The sequence below is a fragment of the Python bivittatus genome, unplaced genomic scaffold (assembly GCF_059951505.1).
Source record: "Python bivittatus isolate LINGU-HERP-01145 unplaced genomic scaffold, Pbiv_v1 ctg000560_np1212, whole genome shotgun sequence".
Taxonomy (NCBI): Eukaryota; Metazoa; Chordata; class Lepidosauria; order Squamata; family Pythonidae; genus Python; species Python bivittatus.
Window position 1 is genome coordinate 5,816,204 of NW_028277083.1, and position 21,366 is coordinate 5,837,569.

General features: G+C 43.7%; 1 protein-coding gene across 8 annotated transcripts in view; it reads right to left on the reverse strand.

Moving 5' to 3' along the window:
- The window catches only part of TRRAP (transformation/transcription domain associated protein), a 116,263-nt gene that overhangs the window by 60,443 nt on the left and 34,454 nt on the right, over positions 1-21,366 (reverse strand). For all 8 annotated transcript variants that reach the window (XM_088148048.1, XM_088148054.1, XM_088148051.1 and 5 more), the window contains 13 exons: positions 20,738-20,857; positions 18,589-18,753; positions 17,760-17,941; positions 16,884-17,082; positions 16,299-16,427; positions 15,277-15,543; positions 13,576-13,782; positions 11,041-11,199; positions 10,797-10,931; positions 10,135-10,245; positions 8,207-8,353; positions 3,719-3,932; positions 1,739-1,864 (listed from right to left, as the gene is read on the reverse strand). In XM_088148048.1, coding sequence (XP_088004174.1) covers positions 1,739-1,864; positions 3,719-3,932; positions 8,207-8,353; positions 10,135-10,245; positions 10,797-10,931; positions 11,041-11,199; positions 13,576-13,782; positions 15,277-15,543; positions 16,299-16,427; positions 16,884-17,082; positions 17,760-17,941; positions 18,589-18,753; positions 20,738-20,857 — 2,161 coding nt within the window. The remainder of the gene's footprint in view (positions 1-1,738; positions 1,865-3,718; positions 3,933-8,206; positions 8,354-10,134; positions 10,246-10,796; positions 10,932-11,040; positions 11,200-13,575; positions 13,783-15,276; positions 15,544-16,298; positions 16,428-16,883; positions 17,083-17,759; positions 17,942-18,588; positions 18,754-20,737; positions 20,858-21,366) is intronic.

Below are 21,366 nucleotides of genomic sequence, written 5' to 3' on the forward strand. Positions count from 1 at the left end.
CTGCTGTTTACAAACACGCTCCCACCTTCAAACCTTTGGCAGATCAAATGCATCCATAGTCAACAATACGGTCCCATAATCTCTGATGTGTTTGCTCTCAAATCATAACTCAGGGAATTCTACAGAAATCCCATCCAAATAATTTAGACATTCCATAATGGGTAGCCAAGAGGAAGACTTCTCCTACTGCTTTGCCCCACTGTTTCGGCTTTTGTCTTCCTCATCATCAAAGATGCTTGACATTTTGCATCCTTTAAGAGACTTCATTTACTTCCTTCCTTTCACAAGGGGGCCTAGGGGACAACATCTTCAAAAAGGTTGTGAATTAGCTCTGGACTGGGGGTGGGGATGGGGGGGAGAGAAACCCAGTAGCAGCAGGCTCTATAACCTTGATGTGTTCTAGACAAATGATAAGTATCTTTCTTGGTTAGTCTGTCCTACAGCACAACTGACACCTGACAAATAGGCAATTCCCAAATGAAATGACCTCTGTCTGCACAGATCACAGGCTAGGATACCGAAGGACATCTGCCATTGAAAGCAGCCAGTGCACCAAGTCACTGCAATTTCAGACCCACGTTATTGACAGAAGTAATTCCACAGCAAGCTTAAGATGGCCGCAACTCGCCAAGAGGTTTAATCATCTCAGCCCATCTGCGCTACTGGTTAGGTGGCTTTGATGGGATCCCAAGAGAAGCCTAGTGCCGCTCGCTTAATCAAAAGTTAATATGTGAGTGGAAGAGGAGAAAGCTTCTTCGAGATTCACAGGACAAAGCGAACACATTTAGAAACTGTTTCTGAAACAAGGCTCTGGTATCGGTAAGGAAGGAACAAAAAGGTCTCGAAGGTTATCAGCAACGCATGGGAAACGCAGAGAGCGTCCTTAAATAAGAGCCAAACAGCAATGGGCCCACAGGGAAATAAAGGCAACAACTGAAGTTTGGGCTATTTAATTGTAGAATGTGAATGTTAGCATTCCTTGGCTTTGCAGTTCTAGCCCCTGTGCAGCAAATCTTCCATTCTTTCGCCTACTCAGTTCGTTTTCCCCTTTTGGAACTGCCTCTCCCAACCTAACCTTCCCCTTCCAGCCTGAATTCCATTTTCTTAACCAACCTGCATCTGATGGCCTGCAATTTCATATTCACCTCCTATCCCAGTGTCTGACTATTCCTCCTTCTCCTTCTCCTTCTCCTGTTTACTCCTTTGTGCTCTTGTCTAGCATCACAATGGCTCAACCAATAGCAATTAGCTCTCTGGAAGTATGATCCCAATGTCTTTTTTTAACTAACATTAAGCATTAAAGACCCTCAAGAGAAGCTCAGCCAATCATTCTAGAGATTTCACCACCCCCTTGATAGAGATTTCACTATCACCAGCTTCTGCAGGCCCCTTATGTAACTGTTGAGCACCGTTAGTTACGTTCCAACTGACGTAAAGTCAGCCTCAAATAAGACCAAGTTAGCTTTACCCTTCTCAATCGCCATCACGCACAACCAAGGCAACACCAAGGTCTTCCAATGCAGACCATCATCTTGACATACATAGCATGCTTTCTGTGAATGCACATCATCAGCTCTATGGAAGCATAATGAAGTTGTCTTAGTCTGCTATGAATACTCAGCAAAAAAACTATGGAAAGTTGTCTTCTTAGTTCTCAAAATATTAAAATAAATGGACCAGGCCATTTTGTACTGATTACATGCTCAATCATAATGATGCAATAAATCAAACTGCTTACCAAAAAGCTGAGAAGGGTTAGCACTAGCAGCTTTTTCATAGTTGGTAAGTCCTTCATAAATAACCTTCCCAACAGCAGCGTAGAGACACTCCAGTTCCTCATATTTGGATGCAACACTCGAAGTGCCTACGCAAGAGTGGACAAGAAACAAAACAAGATACATTCACACATTGAATGGAATTCTTTGAGTTTTAGCAAGTGGAATGTATATTTTTGAAAGGGGGTGGGGGATACCATACAAATCAAATCAAATCCTTCCTCTGGGGGAGATGGGCAGCATATACATTTAATTAATAAATAAATAAAATCAGGTGTTATAATCATTGGTTTGTTCCTTGCTTGCTATGTGGGGGAGGTGGGGGAGAATGCAATCTTTTTTTCTTTTTTTTTGCAATCCCCACCCAGACTGTATGAGACCAGAAACTTTACTCTTTTTTGCATTTTGTAGAGTTTGGATAAAAGGTGTTCAAGAACAAAGCAAGTACCTTAAGGCTTGCGAAGAGTAAGGCACCAATCTGGCCCATAAACCCACTGAAAAATCACCCCAGGCTGGGGCACTGCATTCCCCCACCCCATCATAAAATCCAAGGTGAATCTGTCATGCAACATTTAGCACGGTCTTCAAGCCAACAAAAGTTGTGCCTTCTTGCTCTACTGCAACCAACCCAGTACATGGTCAGACCCATCTACAAATTGGGAAGTCCTCTTTCAGCTCCTGAAGAATGTGACGGGCTACATCTACCACTTTCCCATCTCCATCTTCTCCCACTCCCCAATCCATTTTTCAATTATACTGTCTGATGAAGAGTATTAAGACACTTGGACACTTGTCTACTAACATCAAACTTCACCTGGTGAAATAAAAACATTGCCTCTGGGAATTTTGGAAAACGTTACAAGTTCTCTAGGAATGTCAGCTCTTCAAGGTAATTCAGACTAGGAATCCAATGTCACATAGGTCAGTACTACTTTTATGGTAAAGCTATAGTAACAGAATATTGCAAGTCTGAATGTGCTTCCCCCTCCCTTCTTTTATCTTCATGAGAACAAGGGAGGGCCTTGTCTGAAACATTTATTCCTGTCCCAGTCTCGGTCCTCTTTTATCTGGCCACTGTCTTGGTAGCAGCTCTTCCTCCTGTCCCTCAAGGCCATCCCCTCTGCCCTCTACAAGGAGCCATATCTCTGCTCTGCATCCTCTGCTTGAAAGGGAAAAGAATATGCAATTTTTCAAGCAAAATGGGATCTCCACAATAAACTACTAAGCAGGAACATATAGCCCTTTGGAGCCAAAGAGAGCAAGGTGGTTCAGACCCAGTGTGCTCGCTCTTGCTGTTTGCCTGTGTCCATGCAACTACTGTACAAGTCCAGGAAAAGACAACGATTCTTTCAGGAGCTACAGGCAGATGCAGCCCCTTTCCTGCTTTGGATCCAAACAGACGCATATCCCTAATATTAAACTTAGTTGCAATCATGATGGTGCAATCACCCATCTCTCTATTTAGCACTTAATCCCGTGCAGCCAAATGAGGCTTCTTCCCAGGCAAGGTTGGGCAAAGAGATCCTTGGCTTTTATTCAGTTGCTCCCTCTTATCAAAAGTCTGCCTTTACACCTAATTTCCCTTCCTTGTCTTACTAATACAGCCATGTTCAACAACTGAGAAACTGCACTTTCAAAGCAGAAAAAATGGTAATTGCAAAAGACATTAAATTTATGACATGCATTTCTTGAGCCAAAGTAATAACTGCCACAGGTTATTAAGTTTTTATGCCACTGGATAATGATGTATTTCTAGTGGTTACCTATTTCAACTTTTTATTTTAATTGGGGCTGGAAGTGCAAGTTTTAAAAAATAAAAAAGTCCATAAAAACAGGCACAAATGAGAAGAGCAACATTAGAGATGTTCTGCCCTTTTTCTCGGTCTCCCATTTTCCAGGAGGACCCCGAAAGGCCATCCCCATTCCTTGTTGTCCCTACGTACTTGGTTCGGTAGGGAAGTTGCTCATTAAGCGAGAAAGGAGTGTGTGGACAGCCCGCAGAACCTTGGTGTTTCCACACGTCATGCAAGAGGCTATTCCTCTCTGCAGCGGTTTGAAGCTACTCAAGATAACGGAAGACTGGAGCACAGTGAGCAGAAAGCTGAGAACTTCCAATCCGGTGCAGATATTGGCAAAGTTGGCTTGGTTGGGCTGTTCCTGGAGCAAAACATTGGAAAGAAAAAGAGGATTTGAAGGGACAACCAGCAAACTCACATATATACACACCTAAAGAGGCTTTAAGATGTTGTGGAACAGTTTCCATTCTTACAAGGAGTCTTCCGACCTGAGCAACCTGTGGTTCTTCAGATGGTGCTGCATTAAAGCTTCTAGCAACCTTCACTATGGGTCATGCTGGCTGGGAGCTGCTAGGATCACAAGTCCCCTCTTCTTGTCTTAATTCCTGAAGGCTCCAAAGGAAAACCCATCTGCCCTTTTTAAATGCATCGGCCCTTTGCCCTGAGGTCAAATCACAAATGAGGTAAGCAGGCTGAGTCCTTTTCAGCAATCATGCTCCCAGTTGGGGAATGTCTTCTCCAGACAAGCATGCTTGAGGTCTACATTATGATCTTCTAGATGCCAGGTGACAATGTTTGTATTTCCCCAGGCTGTACAGGAAGCATCTTACACTTGCGAAGGTTGCTTTGCCATTTATTTCACTTATTACATTTATTATTGATGTTGTTTGTTTCAATTCTGTAAAGCTGCTAATTTTTACTGTTTTATACCCCACCTGGGAATCTGGGTGTTGTGAGTTTAGGAATGTAAAAGCTAAATATGCGTAGGACACATATGGAAAGGGAAGAATAGAATTTTATATACTCCCCATGTCCAATCCCCTTGAATTCACAGAATCAGGAGATGCCGAAGACTTAGGAAAAACAGCATAAACTGATCTGAGGACTTCCATACCAATAAACAGTGCCACCTTCAGGAAATATTGCTTAATAAATAGATTTGCAATCATTTCTAATTGGATATGTACCAGAGCACCATTTACAGGGAATCTCAGTCTTTACCATTTTACAGGTTACATCAAATTATATTTCAGGACACACCTTGATTTCTGATCAACCAACCAGATAGATGGTTACATCTCCATTTTGATTTAAAATGAAAGAACTGTTCTGCTTCTGTGAGTAATAGCTATGCTAATTATGTCCTAATTACAACTGCAAAACAGTGGAGGCTAAGATTAAAACCAGACCATCTTAAAAACAATGCTTTAAAAAAAAACTAGCACTCTCCAACCACATTTAGATATCTTTCATTCCATGATGAAATATAAAATTGTGTTCCTTCCCTTCCCTTAAGATGCATTCCAGAGACTACCCTTTTGAGTCCCTTAATTTAAAATGGAATAAGACTATAGTTTGGTGTCAGCAAACCCAAAAATATAGTTCACTCATAAAAAAGAAACTGTAAACAGAGTCACGACAACAGCCCAAGGGGAACTGAAATACGATTTGTAAAGGCATCATCTTGTCACAGCTCAGCAGAAGGACAGACATTTTGCATGGCTAACATGCCAGGTGTAATCCATGGAATTTCCAGTGGGGAAAAAAATAAGAAACCCTTCACAAGATCTCCAAGAGATATTTCCTAAAAATCAGAAAGAGCCTGGAGGGCTGTAATTAAGAGACAAGAAGATTCTGGAAAGCTACAATAAAGAGTCAACAAGGTCCCAGAGTGCTACTTTCTATGAGTCAACAAGATCCTGGAGAGCTATCATCAAGAATCAACATGACCCTGGAGACATATCATAAAGAATCAACAAGATCCCAGGGAGCTACTCTAAAAGTCAAGGCTTGCAGGGAATAGAGGGTGAGGCTGAATGGACCAACAATCTGGGCTGGCAAATGGCATCTTTCCGAAGGTGGAATAAATTATAGGTTTCATATCTTCATACGTTGTATTCTGTTCTAAAACTCCCAGACATAGTATTCTAAATGAGTACTTGTCCCTCAACTCCTCTATGAATTATAGATTTCCACTCAGACTAGAAGCCAGCCCCTTGCTCCATGCAGGAACCAACAATACAACATCCTGACAGACAGCTGTCCCACCTCTGCATGAACAGCCAGGACAAAGGGGAGCCCACCAACCTCAACAGATGCAAGAACCATACAGACACACTGACGGATGAAGTCTAAGGATGGGTAACGTTTTGTGTAGCCCCACCCCATTCACACTGTGTGGCACTGTCTTCCTTTCAACTCTATCAATCCAACATGTTGCTAGTCAAAACCTGTGTGAATCGTGCCTCAGACCCAGCTTCTTCTGTCCTTCCCCAGAGCCTGAGGCATAAAGGGAAACGTGACCCTCCAGGTTCTGCCAGGCTCCAATTCCCATCAGCCACAGCTAGAAGAGCCTATAGTCTAGCTACCAAAAGTCACACAGAGGTCCAAAGATCCCTCACTCCCCCCACTCCCTATTGCCAGAAAGGTGTCCCAAGGAACAAAGGAGCCTCTCTTTTTTGCTTCTGACATGTCTCTTGATGTAGGATTCAAAGATCTGACAACTACCAAAATAATAGACCTACATTCAATTATTCAGAGCAGGAGAGATGGGCCAAAAATCATTATTCCAGCCCTATCTAATGGCATTTCATTTATGAGAAAGGTAGATGATGTGCAGAGCAGGGACTGAGTGATTCAGTTTGATCTTATTTTCTTTTTCTAAAGCACTACATTTTAATAGGAATCATCTCATGTTCACATATCAAACAACCAGAGAATGGGTGTAATAAAAGCCCACCTTTAAAGAGAAAGAGAGAAAGAGACAATTACAATTAGACCCCAAAAGAAAACTCCAAACTCTAAAGCTCAAGTGTTTAGAAAATAAAGGGGAAAAATGACCCCCAAGTTCACAATTAATTAATTCACAATTACAATTCTGCTAAATAAATAAAAGGCCCAAGGCTGAGACACTACAGAAGAAAACTTCGTATCAAAGGCTTCCTAATGTGTAGAAGGATTTGGAATTACATGCCATCCAGGAATAAGCTCTCCAATCTAATTGCCACATTTTACAATACAGGCCGCAACTGGGAATTTTTGTTTATTTTATTTGTTGATAGACCTATGTAACATAAATGCTACGCTAATGAATAAAATAAATATTCCAGACTGCTGCTTAGGATGCAAAATGTGGCAGTTAGCACCCACACACATAACTACCAGGACACAGTTATTACATTTACTGGTAGCATTAATTAGGTAGCATTTAAGGTAAGTTTGGAGGCAGGAAATGTTTAACAAACCACATCTCTGGTTAGAGACATGTTCAAAAAACATCAGCTTCCGTTTTCCCAATGTACACACATTTGGAAGTGTCAGATTCCCTCTTCCTTCCTTTTCCTTTCTCAAGAAGGAAGCTAGCTAGGCACCTTTCAGATCTGTTGGGTCTACAACAGTTAGCATCGCTGTCATCCGCGTTGGTGGAATAAGCCTGTGATTTGCAGTCTCAACACATCTGAAGAGCACCAGCTGGGGAAGAGTGCTCTAAACACTTTACACCATGAGTAACAGTCCCAGTGTTACTGCTGATGCGTGAGGCCAATCTCAAGGATGTGAAAAAGGATACTTCCATTATACCCCTGAAAGTAAGATGTAGTTGAGCCAAGCTTGACTCTTGCTGACACTTCCATGGAGTTGACTCTGGGCGCTTACCAGACACATCCATGAAGTTTTCTTGGCAATGAAACAGAGGTGGCTTGCCACTGACTTTTTCCATAATTCCCATTTTAGCCTACAACTCTGGGACTTCCTGGTCAACTTTTATCCAAGTATTAAGCAGGTATGACCAGCCTAGCTGTTGAATTCAGACAACATCAGTCAAAACTCCCACTCACCATTACGCCACCTGAATGAACCTGAGCTAATAATGAGCTATAAACACAAATCTACTTGCATAGATAGCGGGTGGTATTCATATAATTCTGAGCTTTTTAGGGGAAGAATGAAGCTACCACCAGACACATAAATGCTCATCTCAGAAACAATTCTCTGGAAACTCAACCATTTTAAAAGATTTGCACTGGGGGAAAAAAGAAACTAACACCTCATCAATATTCCAATTCAAAGCCTAGTATCCCTGCCTTGCGTTCATTTCCAATTCGCAGCCGTTGACTTTTCATCCCAAGTCAAGAACAAGGACAGGCGTAATTATTTGAGACTATAAATCAATTCCATTAAGTTGAACATTTTCCAAGTCATGACATCAAATTAAATTGGCAATTAAAGAAGCTAACATGACATTTCGAGATCTCTGCTTCCATACACAAACACCCCTCCACACCTATTTGGTTTCTCCATAATTTTAAAACAAATCGACACACTGGACACAGCATGACAACTCATAATACAACCAAGGTGCTTTATGAAGCACTTAATTATGCTGATGAGTTCTTTCAAAGCCACAGTGCAACTTACCACGGTCATTAGAAGCTTATCAAACCACTGCAGTTTCAGCTCCGATTTTGGCCACATGTCTGGCCGTAAAGCTGTCTTCAGAAGGTTAACACAGCGCCGAGAGAGCATTTCTCCTGGAGAGCCGGCAGTGTTTGAGTTGTCATTTACCTAGCAATTAACCAGAATAATTACCAAGCGGCAAATATTTATCATCATCATCTTTTAGAGCTCATTAATATTTTAATGCCATCATACCTCCCATGGATGCAGGGATGACATTTCACTTCTCCAAAAAGACTTAGTTCAACTAGGAGATTACTGTTAAGGGCAACGTCATTCAATAATTCCAGTAAACTGCTGCTGGGTGGGGAAACAAGATTTCCATATCTCCACCTGCCCCCGAACCTAAAACTCCACCGAGCAGCAGATGTCGGAAAAGCTTCTGCCCTGGAAGTCACTTAATGGTATCGCTTGGGCTAATGTAGGGGCAAAGCGTTCCCATTTTGATTAACCAGCGCTCCTTGGGCATTGTCTCAGCCCTAAAAAGTTGTAATTAATCTGTACTGTAGTTAAGTGCAACAAGCAAATCCAGACAGTGGGTTATCAAGTTGTCTTGCCTCAAACAAAGCACACGTAGAATTATTCACAAGGAAATGTAATAATAAACTGAAGGACAATTAGTCTGGGATGGGAGCTGAAGACAAAGTGTCCTTCAAGTTGAGCTTGGCTTCTTGTGACTTCATACACACTTCATTCATTCGTTCGTTTGTTCATTTGTTCATTCAATCACGCCTAGAACTTACATCCTGCTCCATTTCTGGAAACTCTGAGTGCCTTATAAAATATCAGTATAATAAAATCGAAACAGAAATCGATTAATACAGGTATAAAGCAATCAACTTGATGTGCCGTGATGATTTTACTCATCCCCAAATGTCTTTCTGAACAGCCATGTTTTTATGGATCTCTGAATATATAGTAAAAAAAAAGAGTGGTCCAAAGATCCATGCAGTTTTCTTGGCTACAGAATATAAGTGGTTTGCCACTGCTTTATTGGATGATATATTTTTTTACCTCCTACTCTAGTCTGCAGCCATGATATTCCCTGGAGTCTCCCATCCAAATACTGACCAGCTCCGACCCTGCTTGACTTCCAAGTCCAGACAAGGTTATCTAGATGCTTCCACCTGCTAGGACAAACTGGCAGCCAACATCTCTAAATGCTTCCTGGACATGTCAGAGGAAGAAACAGGAACTGGAAGCTTAGGAGATGGTGACTGGGACCATCCTTGTCATGATAAATCCATGATGTCTAAGGGCAATAACTGGCTTAGCAAAATGTGTGACCCAAGCTACTGCATACAGTATGCAGGATCCAACTTTGGAAAAATCATCACAGATACTTTTCTAAGTGACCCTCTGTTCTGGCAGGAGGCAGGCCTATTCAGTGGTGGCCTCTCAGTTCCATAAAACTCCCACCAGAGCCACCTGTCTAGTGCCATGTTCAATCTCAGGTGGAAACCTTTTTCCATTTACCCCAATTTTTTAATCCTGGCTACCTAATAAAATAACATTTTCAGGGTAGTTTCAAGTGAGGTTCAAGGTAAAAAAAATACCACTGACAGAATCCAATCACACCACATTCAGAAAATCCCAAATCTCTTCTTCCAGCTTTAGACCTGTGGGACACCATTTCTACCATGCCTCCCCATGACCTCTCACTGGCTGAGGGACCCCATTGGAACTTGGAAGAGATGCTTCAAACAGAAAGACTATTGTGAACTGAAAAATCCAAAGGAGTAGAAGAAGAACTGGATAATGCTCGAGGATTCTTATTTCTCTGCCTTAGGACCAAGAAAACCCTCCAGATTGCCCTTCAATGGAGCAAAGAGACTGACTCTCTGATACTAATCAAGCTAGACCATGTTCATTTCAGAAGAGCACAATACCTGGCAGGCAATTCTAATGAGGAAATTGATCACCGTGTCGGTGTGTTGCTTGTCAATGGACTTGGAAAAGAGGGCGTCAGCTCCAGAAAGAGATTGGCTGCGTCCAAACACCTGAGAGAGAACACACAGGACACTGAAATGTTTAGCCAGTCATTACAACAGCACAGCAGCACAGAAAAACCGCACAGCAAAAGCAGAATAGGCATTGTCCTTTTTTTTTTTTTCCGGTTTCTTTTCCTCATCTGAAAACCTGCCCATCCACCCAGGCGTTTGCAAGACAGAGGGACCAGGCTAATTTTGAATCTGCCTATTACTCTACTTTTTTTTTTTTTTTAAATGTGGAACATGGAGTGTTGTCATGCAGACACGGTAACTATGTTTTTGGAAAAAGGATGATGGTCTTCTTTGGACGCCTCGTACCTCTTCCTCAGTTAATTCCAGCTGTTCTAAACATACCTACAGATACACTTAGTCCTTCAGTTTCTCTGCATTTCTTTGGTCCTTATTTTGAAGATTGCTGGGTTTTACAGGTGAGAGTTTTTGTCTTTCTTTTCTTTAGCGTTCTTTGGTCAGCTGCTCTAGGCTCCTTTAGAAGGAAAAGCAGCACAAATATCAAGGGAATAAAGAAATCGGGGGTGGGAAGCAGAAAAAAAAGTGCTTACTCCACTGATTGCCCCAGTTGCTGTTCGGAACCGCTTCACTTCCTGACCGGAATCCACAGACAGCCCTCTTTTCACCGCCGACGAGGCAGTGCTCACACCCTCGCCGCTGGCACCTTGATCCATATCTGAATCCGGCTTTGCGGGGGGAAAGGAGAGGAGAAGAGAAGAGAAGAGCCCAGGAAATGGCTACGATTAATTCTTTTCCCAATTTTGCAGGCAGCCTCCCAAACCGTTCCCTCTTTACCTGCTGATCCTTGATTCGCTGCAATTCCCACTTGATAATCACTTCTGCTAGATCCACTGCCAGTTTCCTCTGCTCGATGGTCACGCTGGGGGTGAAGCCCAACCTTTGCATGGCGCTCACCATGTGCTGCACTAAATGGTGTCGGACCGGGTAGTAAACCTGCAAAGGCGTATCACAGAACAGCTCAAGAAGATTGCTCAAAACCACTCAAAAGTCACCTTCCTCGCCCCTCTATTGAAAGAGAGCTGAATCAATTTTAATATATTACACACAACAACGTGAAAACGCAACTACCAGTTCTTTAGCTGGTGTTGGCCTTCATTCGCATCGAGTTCTTCCCAAGAACCAAGGATGTCGTAATGTATCGGCGTGGTCTGTGTGCGGATCCAAGCAGGGTGGCCTTTTGTAATGGACAGATGGAAATTTTGTCAATGTGCACATTTTCTAAATGCCATCCAAGGCTTTTTGGTATGACACCCAGTGGGCCGATAGCCTCTGGGACCACCACTGCTGGTTTATGCCATAATCTTTCAACTTTGACTTTCAGATCTTGATACTTTGTGATCTTCTCCAATTCTTTGTCTTCTATTTACTAACCCCTGGCACTCCCACATCCATTATCCACACAAATCTGGTTAGAGGAAACTGCACGAGACGATATGTCTGAAGAAAGATTTTTGGTCTGGTGTCTCAGTGCAGAGATTCAAAATTGTGGAACAGAGTGTTGTTATACAGGCATTATAAGAGTGTTTTCGGGAAACGGATGATGGTCTTCTTTGGATGCCTCGTACCTCTTCCTTAGTAAATTCAAGCTGTTGTAAATATACCTACAGATACACTTAGTCCTTTGCATTAGGAGGGCCAGAGTAATATAAAGAAGAGAAAAAGAGCTTCCTGGTTCTAAATACCATATTCTAAATGCCTCAGGCCAACAGACTGCCGAGCACTTTTCTCTTTTGTGACTCCCCTGAGCTCACAAATAGCACGAACCTTGGGGGCATCATTACTATTCCAAGATGACAAAAACCAACCCCATTCACAAGTCGTCCAAGTGACAACAGGCCACAGCTCCAGCAGTCTTGGTCAACATTAAAATGATTTCCCCAGCCCTCCAGCAATCCCATCAAGTATTTGCTGCTGAAAATAACCCTAACCCATTTGACTTCCCTGCTGCTCCAAAACGTCTCGGAGGATTCCAATCCGAGCTGCTTGGACCCCACGCAGGCCATTTGTGAGTCCACTTCATCAAAAGGCATTGCACGGCTTTGGAGCCATTCTGCTCCTTTGAGACCACACATATACATTCAGCACAGCTTCTGCTTAATGCCAAGACTGATTCAAGAACACAGTATCACCCCAATTGTTTGTATCTATCTATCTATCTATCTATCTATCTATCTATCTATCTATCTATCTACCTACCTACCTACCTACCTATCTTCTACCAATATATATTTTTTATCTCTATATATCATCTAGCTCTATCAATCATCTATCTATATCTATCATCCATCATCTATCATCTACCTGTATCTGTCATCCATCATCTATCTCCATCTATCTATATCTATATCTATCATCCATCTATCATCTATCATCTACCTATATCTGTCATCCATCATCTATCTCCATCTATCTATATCTATCATCTATCTCTATCATCTATCTATAAATATCATCTATCTATATCATCTATCATCTAGCTCTATCTATCATCTACCTATATCTATCATTCAACATCTATCATCCATCCCCTCTCCTCCATCATCTATCTCCATCTATCTACCTACCTACCTATTTCTCTCTCTCTCTCTCTCTCTCTGTGAGTGTGTATGTGTGTTACTGATTTATCTGTCTCTACACAGTAACAGGACAACATTGCAAATCCAAACGGAAAGAGGAAGGAGACAGCTTTCCAGTTATTGTATACAGAACTGTATTTATTATCAGCCTCCAATTTTGCAATATGAAGTGATGTTTGGCCAACGTGACCTGTTCCTGAGATGACCTCCAGCAGGTCTCAAGTCAATACAACAGAATGTTCAAAGGTAATTAGGGAATGTGCACGTTTTGCTAGAGAGCTTCAGCTATTACAGTTTGTTACAAGAAAACAGATGTGGTTTGATATAATATTTAAGAATGGAAATGATCTGAAGAAAATTTGCAAGAGTTTCTGATTTCGCAGGACAAGCAAATCAAGTGCTGGGGTTGCACCACCATGATTTGACTATAGTTTACTGAATAAACTATAATTTGCTGGGTTCACACATCACACTATTCACAAATTGTGAGCTCCAATCACCACAGGTTACCAACGCCAAGGAAATTACATGTAGAAATCCAGCCTGTCTATACCTATGCTCGCACTGCCCATACACACACACACACTGATGCAAACCCTACCAAACTTGGCTGGCATTGCATGTGGTCATTAAGTTATTTACTAGTTTTAGTTTTTAATACACAACATACCCAGACACCTAAAGAAACAGAAGTTCCTGCCTTGCATCAATGTTATGCAGGCTGAGTTCATACCTTAAAGTGCTGAACTATCAAGTGCAAGATATGGACCAGTTGAGGGACAGTATGGCCTTCCTCAACTATGATCTTCCTTGTCCAGTGAGTCAACATCTGGTGGCCATCCTCCATTCGAGCAGGCACTGCAGGAGTCAAAATAGCCATGGCTTGTCTTACAATGATCCGAGCCTCCATTGCATGAGCCTTCAAGAGACTGTGAAACACCTGAAGAGAAGGTGGACACGATTTCAATGGGCAGGAGTCTCAAGTATGTAGCTTTTACATTAAGACTTTCTGGGTGGATATTACAAGATGATAAGGCAGATCTTTCCAACCTGGCTGGCTCCAGACTGTAATTCCCTTTCAAATTGGCTGGAATCCTAGCAGCTGTACTCTCAATACATCAAGAAGCTGCCATATTGAGGAAGATTAAACTAAGTCACCTCCCCAGCCAAGATGTCAAATGGTTTCTCCAAGAACTTTCCACCTTCCACCCCCTAGCATCTTCTCCAGTTACAGGAAAATAAATCTCTTCAAAAGAGAAATTTAGAGAATGGAAGAATTCTGGAGAATGGAAGAAAAACTGTCCATAACACTAATGACATCATTGGGTATCTTTGGCCACACAACAGTTTGTTCTTTAGTCATTAAGGTTTTCACGTAAAGATAATGATAAATGATGGTTTATGAACCACTGCTGGATTCTATGCATTGAAGACAAGCTTCCTTTGAGCCAAGCTCAACTCCTACAGTCCATATGGATGAGTCCATGTCATTTTCTTGGCAACAATAAGGAAGTGCTTTGCCACTGATCCTTATAGAACAGCTTTTCCACTTCCCAGTCTAGCCAGCATCCTGAGATCTCCTGGCATTCTCCCATCCAACTGCTAACCAGGTCTGACCTTGCTTAGCTTCCACGTCTAAGAGAAAGCCCAACACAGAACTCGAACTGAAGACGTTCTACAGTTCAGTGGCCGTTGCCAGTAGCTGAACTCCACTGGAAGATATCTTACCAACCTCATGCATTGACTACTCCCAAATGAATCCAAATACTTTACACCAGTGCTCAATATAGGAATCCAATGGTTATGTCCAAGGATATTCAACAGCCTTCTTCTAACTTCTACTACTGGTATGAATCACTGGCCACACTTCCACACATCCTTCAGAAGAAGCAGTTATCAAACCGTGGACAACTGGGGAAGATCGAGGATTCTACTAAGGTCTCCTTAATGCTAGTCAAGGATAAATACCAAATCTTGAAAGCTGTACAAGGAATTTTCCAACCTCCTTTATAGTGAGTTCATTAAGGGAGAGTTTCTTTCAATAATTTGAAAACTTCTTCCCGGGGTTATCTCCATTTGGGCTAAACTGCTATTTTTAAGAAACTGTCAATTGATTTGCTTTCTATTTCTTGACTGCTGGTATCTGCCCTCTCTTCAACTCCTTTCCCAGCTCCTCCACCATCTCTCACAGGAAGCTGTACCACCACCTCTTCCCAAGCAAAGCCTTCAAGGATCCCTTGGCCATATTAATGCATGAATTAATACATCAATACACACCAATGCATTGCATCACATATGCCTACATATTTCAGGCCCAGCATCATTTATGGGAAGGAAAACAGAGCAAAAAACACAATGGCACAAACCCAGAATTGGCGTGATTGCAGAACAGTGCTTCAAAAGGCTGCCAACCTCTTATTCACCCCACACATACCTGTAAGACAATCTTCTTGTGGATGGCAAACTTGGCGATGATGTGCGCAAGGAGCAAGTGCCCGCTGTATTTGCAGGCTGGGTCGACACAGGCTTTGGAGAGCAAACAGGGCCAAGCAAAGGTCATGAGGCGGCGGAGTTTGCTGTTCCGGTTCTTGTTGTTGTCGTGAATGTGGTGCGGTGCGTGCTCGACCAGCAAGGTGGCAAACTGCAGGAGGTAAATCCGGAGCGAATCCAGCATGTCGGCTTGCTTTTCTGGGTCAAGAACCTGAATCGCCCAAAGGGAGGGGAAGAAATGCCCAGAATATATTATCGAACAAATATGTATCGGCGTGCACACCTTAAAATTACCCCAGGAGCTGCTGGGGCTTGGACTGGCAAGGCACACTTGAGCCCCAAAGGGTCGAAGGTGCAGTCTTCCCAAGGGCAGAAAAGACTGCCCAGGGGCAGAAATTCTATAAGGGAGCCCTCCCAGACTTGACATCCTCCAAACTGCTGGGTTTCACCTCCCAGAAGGTATCCATGTCAACCTGGAATTGTAGTCCTAGCCAAGCTGGTGTTGCGAGATTGGAGAAGAAGACTAGAAGATAAAGGCCTCCTGTTCGGACTAAGATTATGGGCTGGCCCACAATAAACCATACTTCTCCCAGCTTCCAAATGTGTCCCTGGCGGTTAAATTCTTACATTACAGTTGAGCACCAAGATCAAAGGGACATAAAGACATTTCTCATCAGAGTTGATCTGAGATAGTCTGCCACTTGAGACAAAGGCCAAGATGATAGTCTCCCTGCTTCATAGAGAGAAACTGACCGGACTAACCAGACTGGCAGCTGAAAAGTAGCTAACGATATCTCCTTCTACACTATGCTAAAGACAGCAGGCTAGTTTAAGAGATGAAAGACAAACTCTGTCTCCCCTCCTCTTGCATCTCTCCCCCTGCCCAATGGTAGAGCTGGCCCTGCTTTGAATGCATCCCCCCCATAAGCTTCCGACCCTCTTTTTCCCCTTCTTAGCTGAAACTACCTTTGTTATGAATACGCTGGTGATACTTTCAGGGTTATCACCTTCAGGGTTGGGGGGCCCCAGAAGCTGTTCCCCTTCCCCCTTTTCAAAGCTGTACAAGAAAGCAGGATTCAGAATGTACTGCAAAACCTATCAGCCAAAGAAAAGAAAAACAAAATGACGATTAAAAAACCTGCCAGGTTAGCCTATGGGGGAGCCCATGACCTACAATATTAGGAAGATGACGCATAAGTAGATATCAACAGGACACGTCAATCCCTCTTGAAATTCAATTTCTTTTGCAGAAAAGCTGCAGGCGAGCACACACGTCAATATTCAAGAAGAGGCATGTCTGAAAAGGAGCTGGATGAATTCCCAGTTTCACCCATTATTTATTTATTTTATTTATTTATTAGTCACATTTATATAGCCGCCCATCTCACACCCAGCAACTCTGGGTGGCGTACAACGGTTATTTCTCTTCATCGGGCTCAGAATTCTCCCAAGAGGGGACCAGCTAATTATCAAATGCTCCCCAACATTTAAAGCGAGGAATTCGTGTTGTTCAAGAACAGGAACGCACAGCCAAGTTGGACTTCGCTTTACCTTAGCTTTCAGCTCATCACCGAAGTTAAGGTCGCTGAAGTCGACAAAGCGGAAGAACAGAGCCCGCTTCTGGGCAATGGTGTAATTTTTGGGAATGTCTTCTTCCATGTACTCTTTCAAGAATGTCATGTTGCAGAGGAAACGGCCAGTGAAGGCACGGAGAAGCTGGAAAAGCAGTTCGATGTCGTTGTAATTTCTCCTAAAGATAAAGAGGGGGAAGGAAACCCAGATGTAAAAACACAGAGGGCACTAAAGGTTTCCCTTAGGTGCAAATGGCCTGTCTCATTCATCAAGGCTTTAGGCGAGTGCTGGGAAGGGGAGGAAAATTGGGAAAGGGAAGGGGAGGGGAGGGGAGGGCTCAGCTTTACAGATGTTGGAAATATTTCTAGCCAAGGGACACCTGCAACAAAATGTCCATTTATTTCTTTATTTGCTGGCTTGATCTTACAGCCTTTTTCTTCCGGTGCCCAAGATAATGTCCATTAGGATCTCCCCTACTTTTTTTATCCTCCCACCCCAATAAGGTCAGTTGGGCTGAGAGTGGCTGGCCCAGACTTAGTTTTGGATGACTTGTGGCTGAGCAGAACCCAGGCCAGGTCTCCCCGTCCAAGGACTGCTTAGCCCCACAATCACCCTCTGCCCACTGGGTGGGCTTCACATGGTACGGGCCAGCCCTCCCCTTTGCTGAGCAATGGGGCGTTCTTCCTCAGCCCTCCGTGTGGTCAGGAGGGTCCCGTGGGTATCCCCTTCCCTCCAGAACTCCATCCCATTCTCTCTTGGAGTCCCCTACGAGAGGGAGTGACCCACACTCCAGTTTGTTTATACAGAAGCAGGCAAGCAGGGTGCTACGTTTACTAACTAACAGAAAAGACGCACTTGCAATAATTCAGTAAGCAGTAGGCCAAGAGTTTGGGTTCCTTCCAGTTTGTGGCCGCCATGTTCTCCTTCCGGTGCCTCTCTTGGAAAGCGTCGCTGACCCACACTCGCCTCAGTTGGCTGACCAAGGAATGCTGGTTTGCCAGCCAGCATTCATCATTCTTAACAATAATACTTATGATCTGTCAAAGCAAAAACAAGGACGTCAGTAGGTAAATTGCCTTACGCAGGTGATCAGTTGTTGTGCACCTAATGTTTCCTCTGCCATGGTTCTAGGCACGGGGATTAGGAACCTGAAGACCCTTGGAGGCCGGATCAAAACAGAAGGGACAATTATGGAAGCATTCACCATAACAAGGGACCTACAACAAGCATGGAAGAACCTGGAAAGGAGATGAGAGATTAGAAAGGGGTGCTAACAAATATGTTAAAGAAAGGAGAGTGTCTGGGGGCCACTGAAGAGGGCAGAATCTAGCATCTGAATACACTTTGGAGGAATCTGCTGGTGTCAGCCCCACTAGGCGGGTCAGACCTGGAAATCAACTCCCAAGGAAGGCTAAAACTACCTTCGTGGAGATGGGCTAGAACAACAGAATCTTGCAAGTGAGATTGTGCTGGGCCTCCTCCCCCTCTTCTTATACCGCAGGGAGTCAGGGGGGTGTCTGCCTGAAACACTTCCAAATAGTATCTTGTTTCAGCCCACTTCGCCTGGGTGACGGTTCCTGCATATTTCCTTCGAGGTCATCTTCCTAACTCTCTACAGCTAGCAAAGCCAGTGAAGTCCCGATGAGTACCTCTTTGCATCACGTGTTAAAGAGAACTGCCCTACCTTAATAGCCTGGAACTGGAGATCGAGGCGCATGGTGCTGGTGCTGGGGGAGCCAGGCCGAACAGCTGTCTGGGTACTGCCGGGTAGGAGTAACGTGATGAAGCGGTTGGGATTCGCTGCCAGGACATCCCGCAAAGGCTTGGCATCTTTGTGTTTTAAAAAACTCTTTAAAAAAAAAGGGAGAGGGAATAAAAACTTCTGATGAAGACACCCGCCCAAGCTCTACGAAAAATGCCCAAGACATGATTTTCTACAAGGCCTTGCTTTGCACCTCGAATACACAGTTTGCCCAAGTTGGAATATAACATACAAATCAAACCACAAATCCTGGCCAAATAGGTTTATTTCTTTACTAAGATCTGGGCACTTTCTTCTCCTTATCTCCTCCCTTCCCCCTGCCAGAGTTAACCATGAGGTAGACTCACCCCAGCACTGGCCAAATAATACTATGTTTGTGTGAAACTACAGTGTGTCAGAATACACTGACATTGCACCCTCCTGTGGCTGAAAGCAGAACCACCATGCCAAAAAGATGTAAAGGGGTTTGTGTATATACACAACTACAGCTGATCTTCCAAAGGCCAAGAAGCAATCAATGTTTTTCTGATTATAAGGTGCTACAAAGCTTTTGTTAACTTTTGCTGCTGTCCTGGAAACTCTCTGTAGAGCAGGCATAGGAGGAGAACCGTGTCAGTCTGTGGTGGCAAAAAATCGGGAGGAGTTTGGTAGCATCTTTTCTGACTAGCAATTTTTACCAAAAGGCAACAGTATTTGTTAGTTGGAAATGGGGCTACCTAACTCCTTCTCATTGTTTCTAAAGAGGAAGGATGTAAGGCATCATATTCTGGTCAGTCACTCATGCCCTAGTCATCTCCCGTATAGACTACTGCAATGCGCTCTACATGGGGCTACCCTTGAAGAGTATCTGGAAGCTACAGCTGGTGCAAAATGCAGCCGCGTGAGCAATTTTGGGTGCCCCGAGGATGGCACATGTAACACCTTTGCTGTGGGAGCTGCATTGGGTGCCAGTTTGCTTCCGGGTCTGATTCACGGTGTTGGTTATTACCTTTAAAGCCCTACATGGCACGGGACCAGGCTACCTGAGGGACCGCCTCATCCCCATTATGTCGACCCGTCCCACCCAGTCAGGCAGAGAAGGTATGTTGCAGACCCCGTCTATGAAGGAATGTCAACTGGTGGGGCCCAGGAGGAGCGCCTTCTCTGCCATTGCCCCCACCCTGTGGAACACTCTTCCCCCAGAGGTGAGGCGGGCCCCCACTCTCCCAGCCTTCCGGAAAGACCTGGCTCTGCCAACTCTCTGTGTGGGGCGATAGGGGATATAATCAACCCTGGGGGTGGATGGCGCTGTGAAGACGCTCCCTGAGTCTACTCTTAGTTAACATCAGCTTCTTGGATGCAAATTATTATTCATATAAGAAGCTTTTGTAACATCTTTTTCATTACTATTTATTTATTAATTTATAATAAATTTATTTATTAAACTGCCCAGAGTTGCTCTGCAGTGAGATAGGCGTTGATATATTTGGAATATATATATAGTGGCTGGACAGCGTAGTGGTTAGAGCACCGCCTTTGTCGCAGGAGGCTGGGGTTCAAATCGCAGCTGGTACCTACCTTACCAGTAAGGGTCCTTGGGTAAAGACCCCCTAATGCTTCACCTGCCTACCTCAAATATGAGAGTGACACAAACTAAGAGAGAGAGAGAGAGAGAGTGTGTGTGTGTGTGTGTGTAAACACAATACCCAGCAACAGCTTTACTGTCAAAGTCCTTACAGCAGGGCATGATAAAGGAACCAAGGATCACACAGGCTTTAATGCAAGAATTAAGGAATCTCGGAATGAGAAATAAACTCACGAGATAAACTTTATATCTTTATGAGATAAACTCCCACTAACTCTGCCATCTGCTGACGGCTGGAGGCTAGAGCTCCTCCCAGTTCTTCCCAACCTCCTCGCTCATCCTTAACATCTCCCCGTCTTCAACACCGCATCCTTTCCCGAGGTGGTGCATTTCAGACGCCCTGGAGTTCACGCCACCTAATTCATACTAGCCAAGATTGGAACACTGAATGCCAGCACTAGGCTGGGATGGCGAAGGTGGGTTTACAAAAAGCCAGCTGCACATTACCATGAACATTCTGCTCCACTGTGGATCGTTTAAGGTCGCTTCCATCATAAAGAGCTCAACCGTCTGAGATGGGTGACGCGTCAGAAACTTTATTAATGGTTCTCGGAAGGGGCTCCCAGCCTGCAAAGTGGATTACAAAGAAAAGCTCCATTAGCACGTGAGCAAGCACGAAGCACGTCCAGCTTGCTTTCTACGAGCCCTTTTTCTTACTGACTGCAAAACATGACAGCAACTCTCCTAAAATGGCAGGTTTTTAAAACATTTTTAAAACGCAAGACTTTGGCTTTTCCTTTTGAATCCAGACTAAGCACAGTGATAACATATTTTACACACTGGGTATGTTGATACAAGGCCACGTTCTTGGGCAACGCTCAACGTTACAGGAAAAAAATCAGTTACGATTACAGTATAATACCGATACACTTTACAACGCAAAACATTCCGGGAGAGACAGATGTGCAGGCTGAAGTCTAAAATACGTTGTGTGTAAACGATAAACAAGGAGTAAAGCCACATTTCTGATCAGGTGGGCACATCTGGAATTCCCAGAGCATGTGACATGCACGCTCACAAAATGGCTACCCAAGAAAACTGGCACATTCCCCAAATGGCTGCTATCACATGACCAA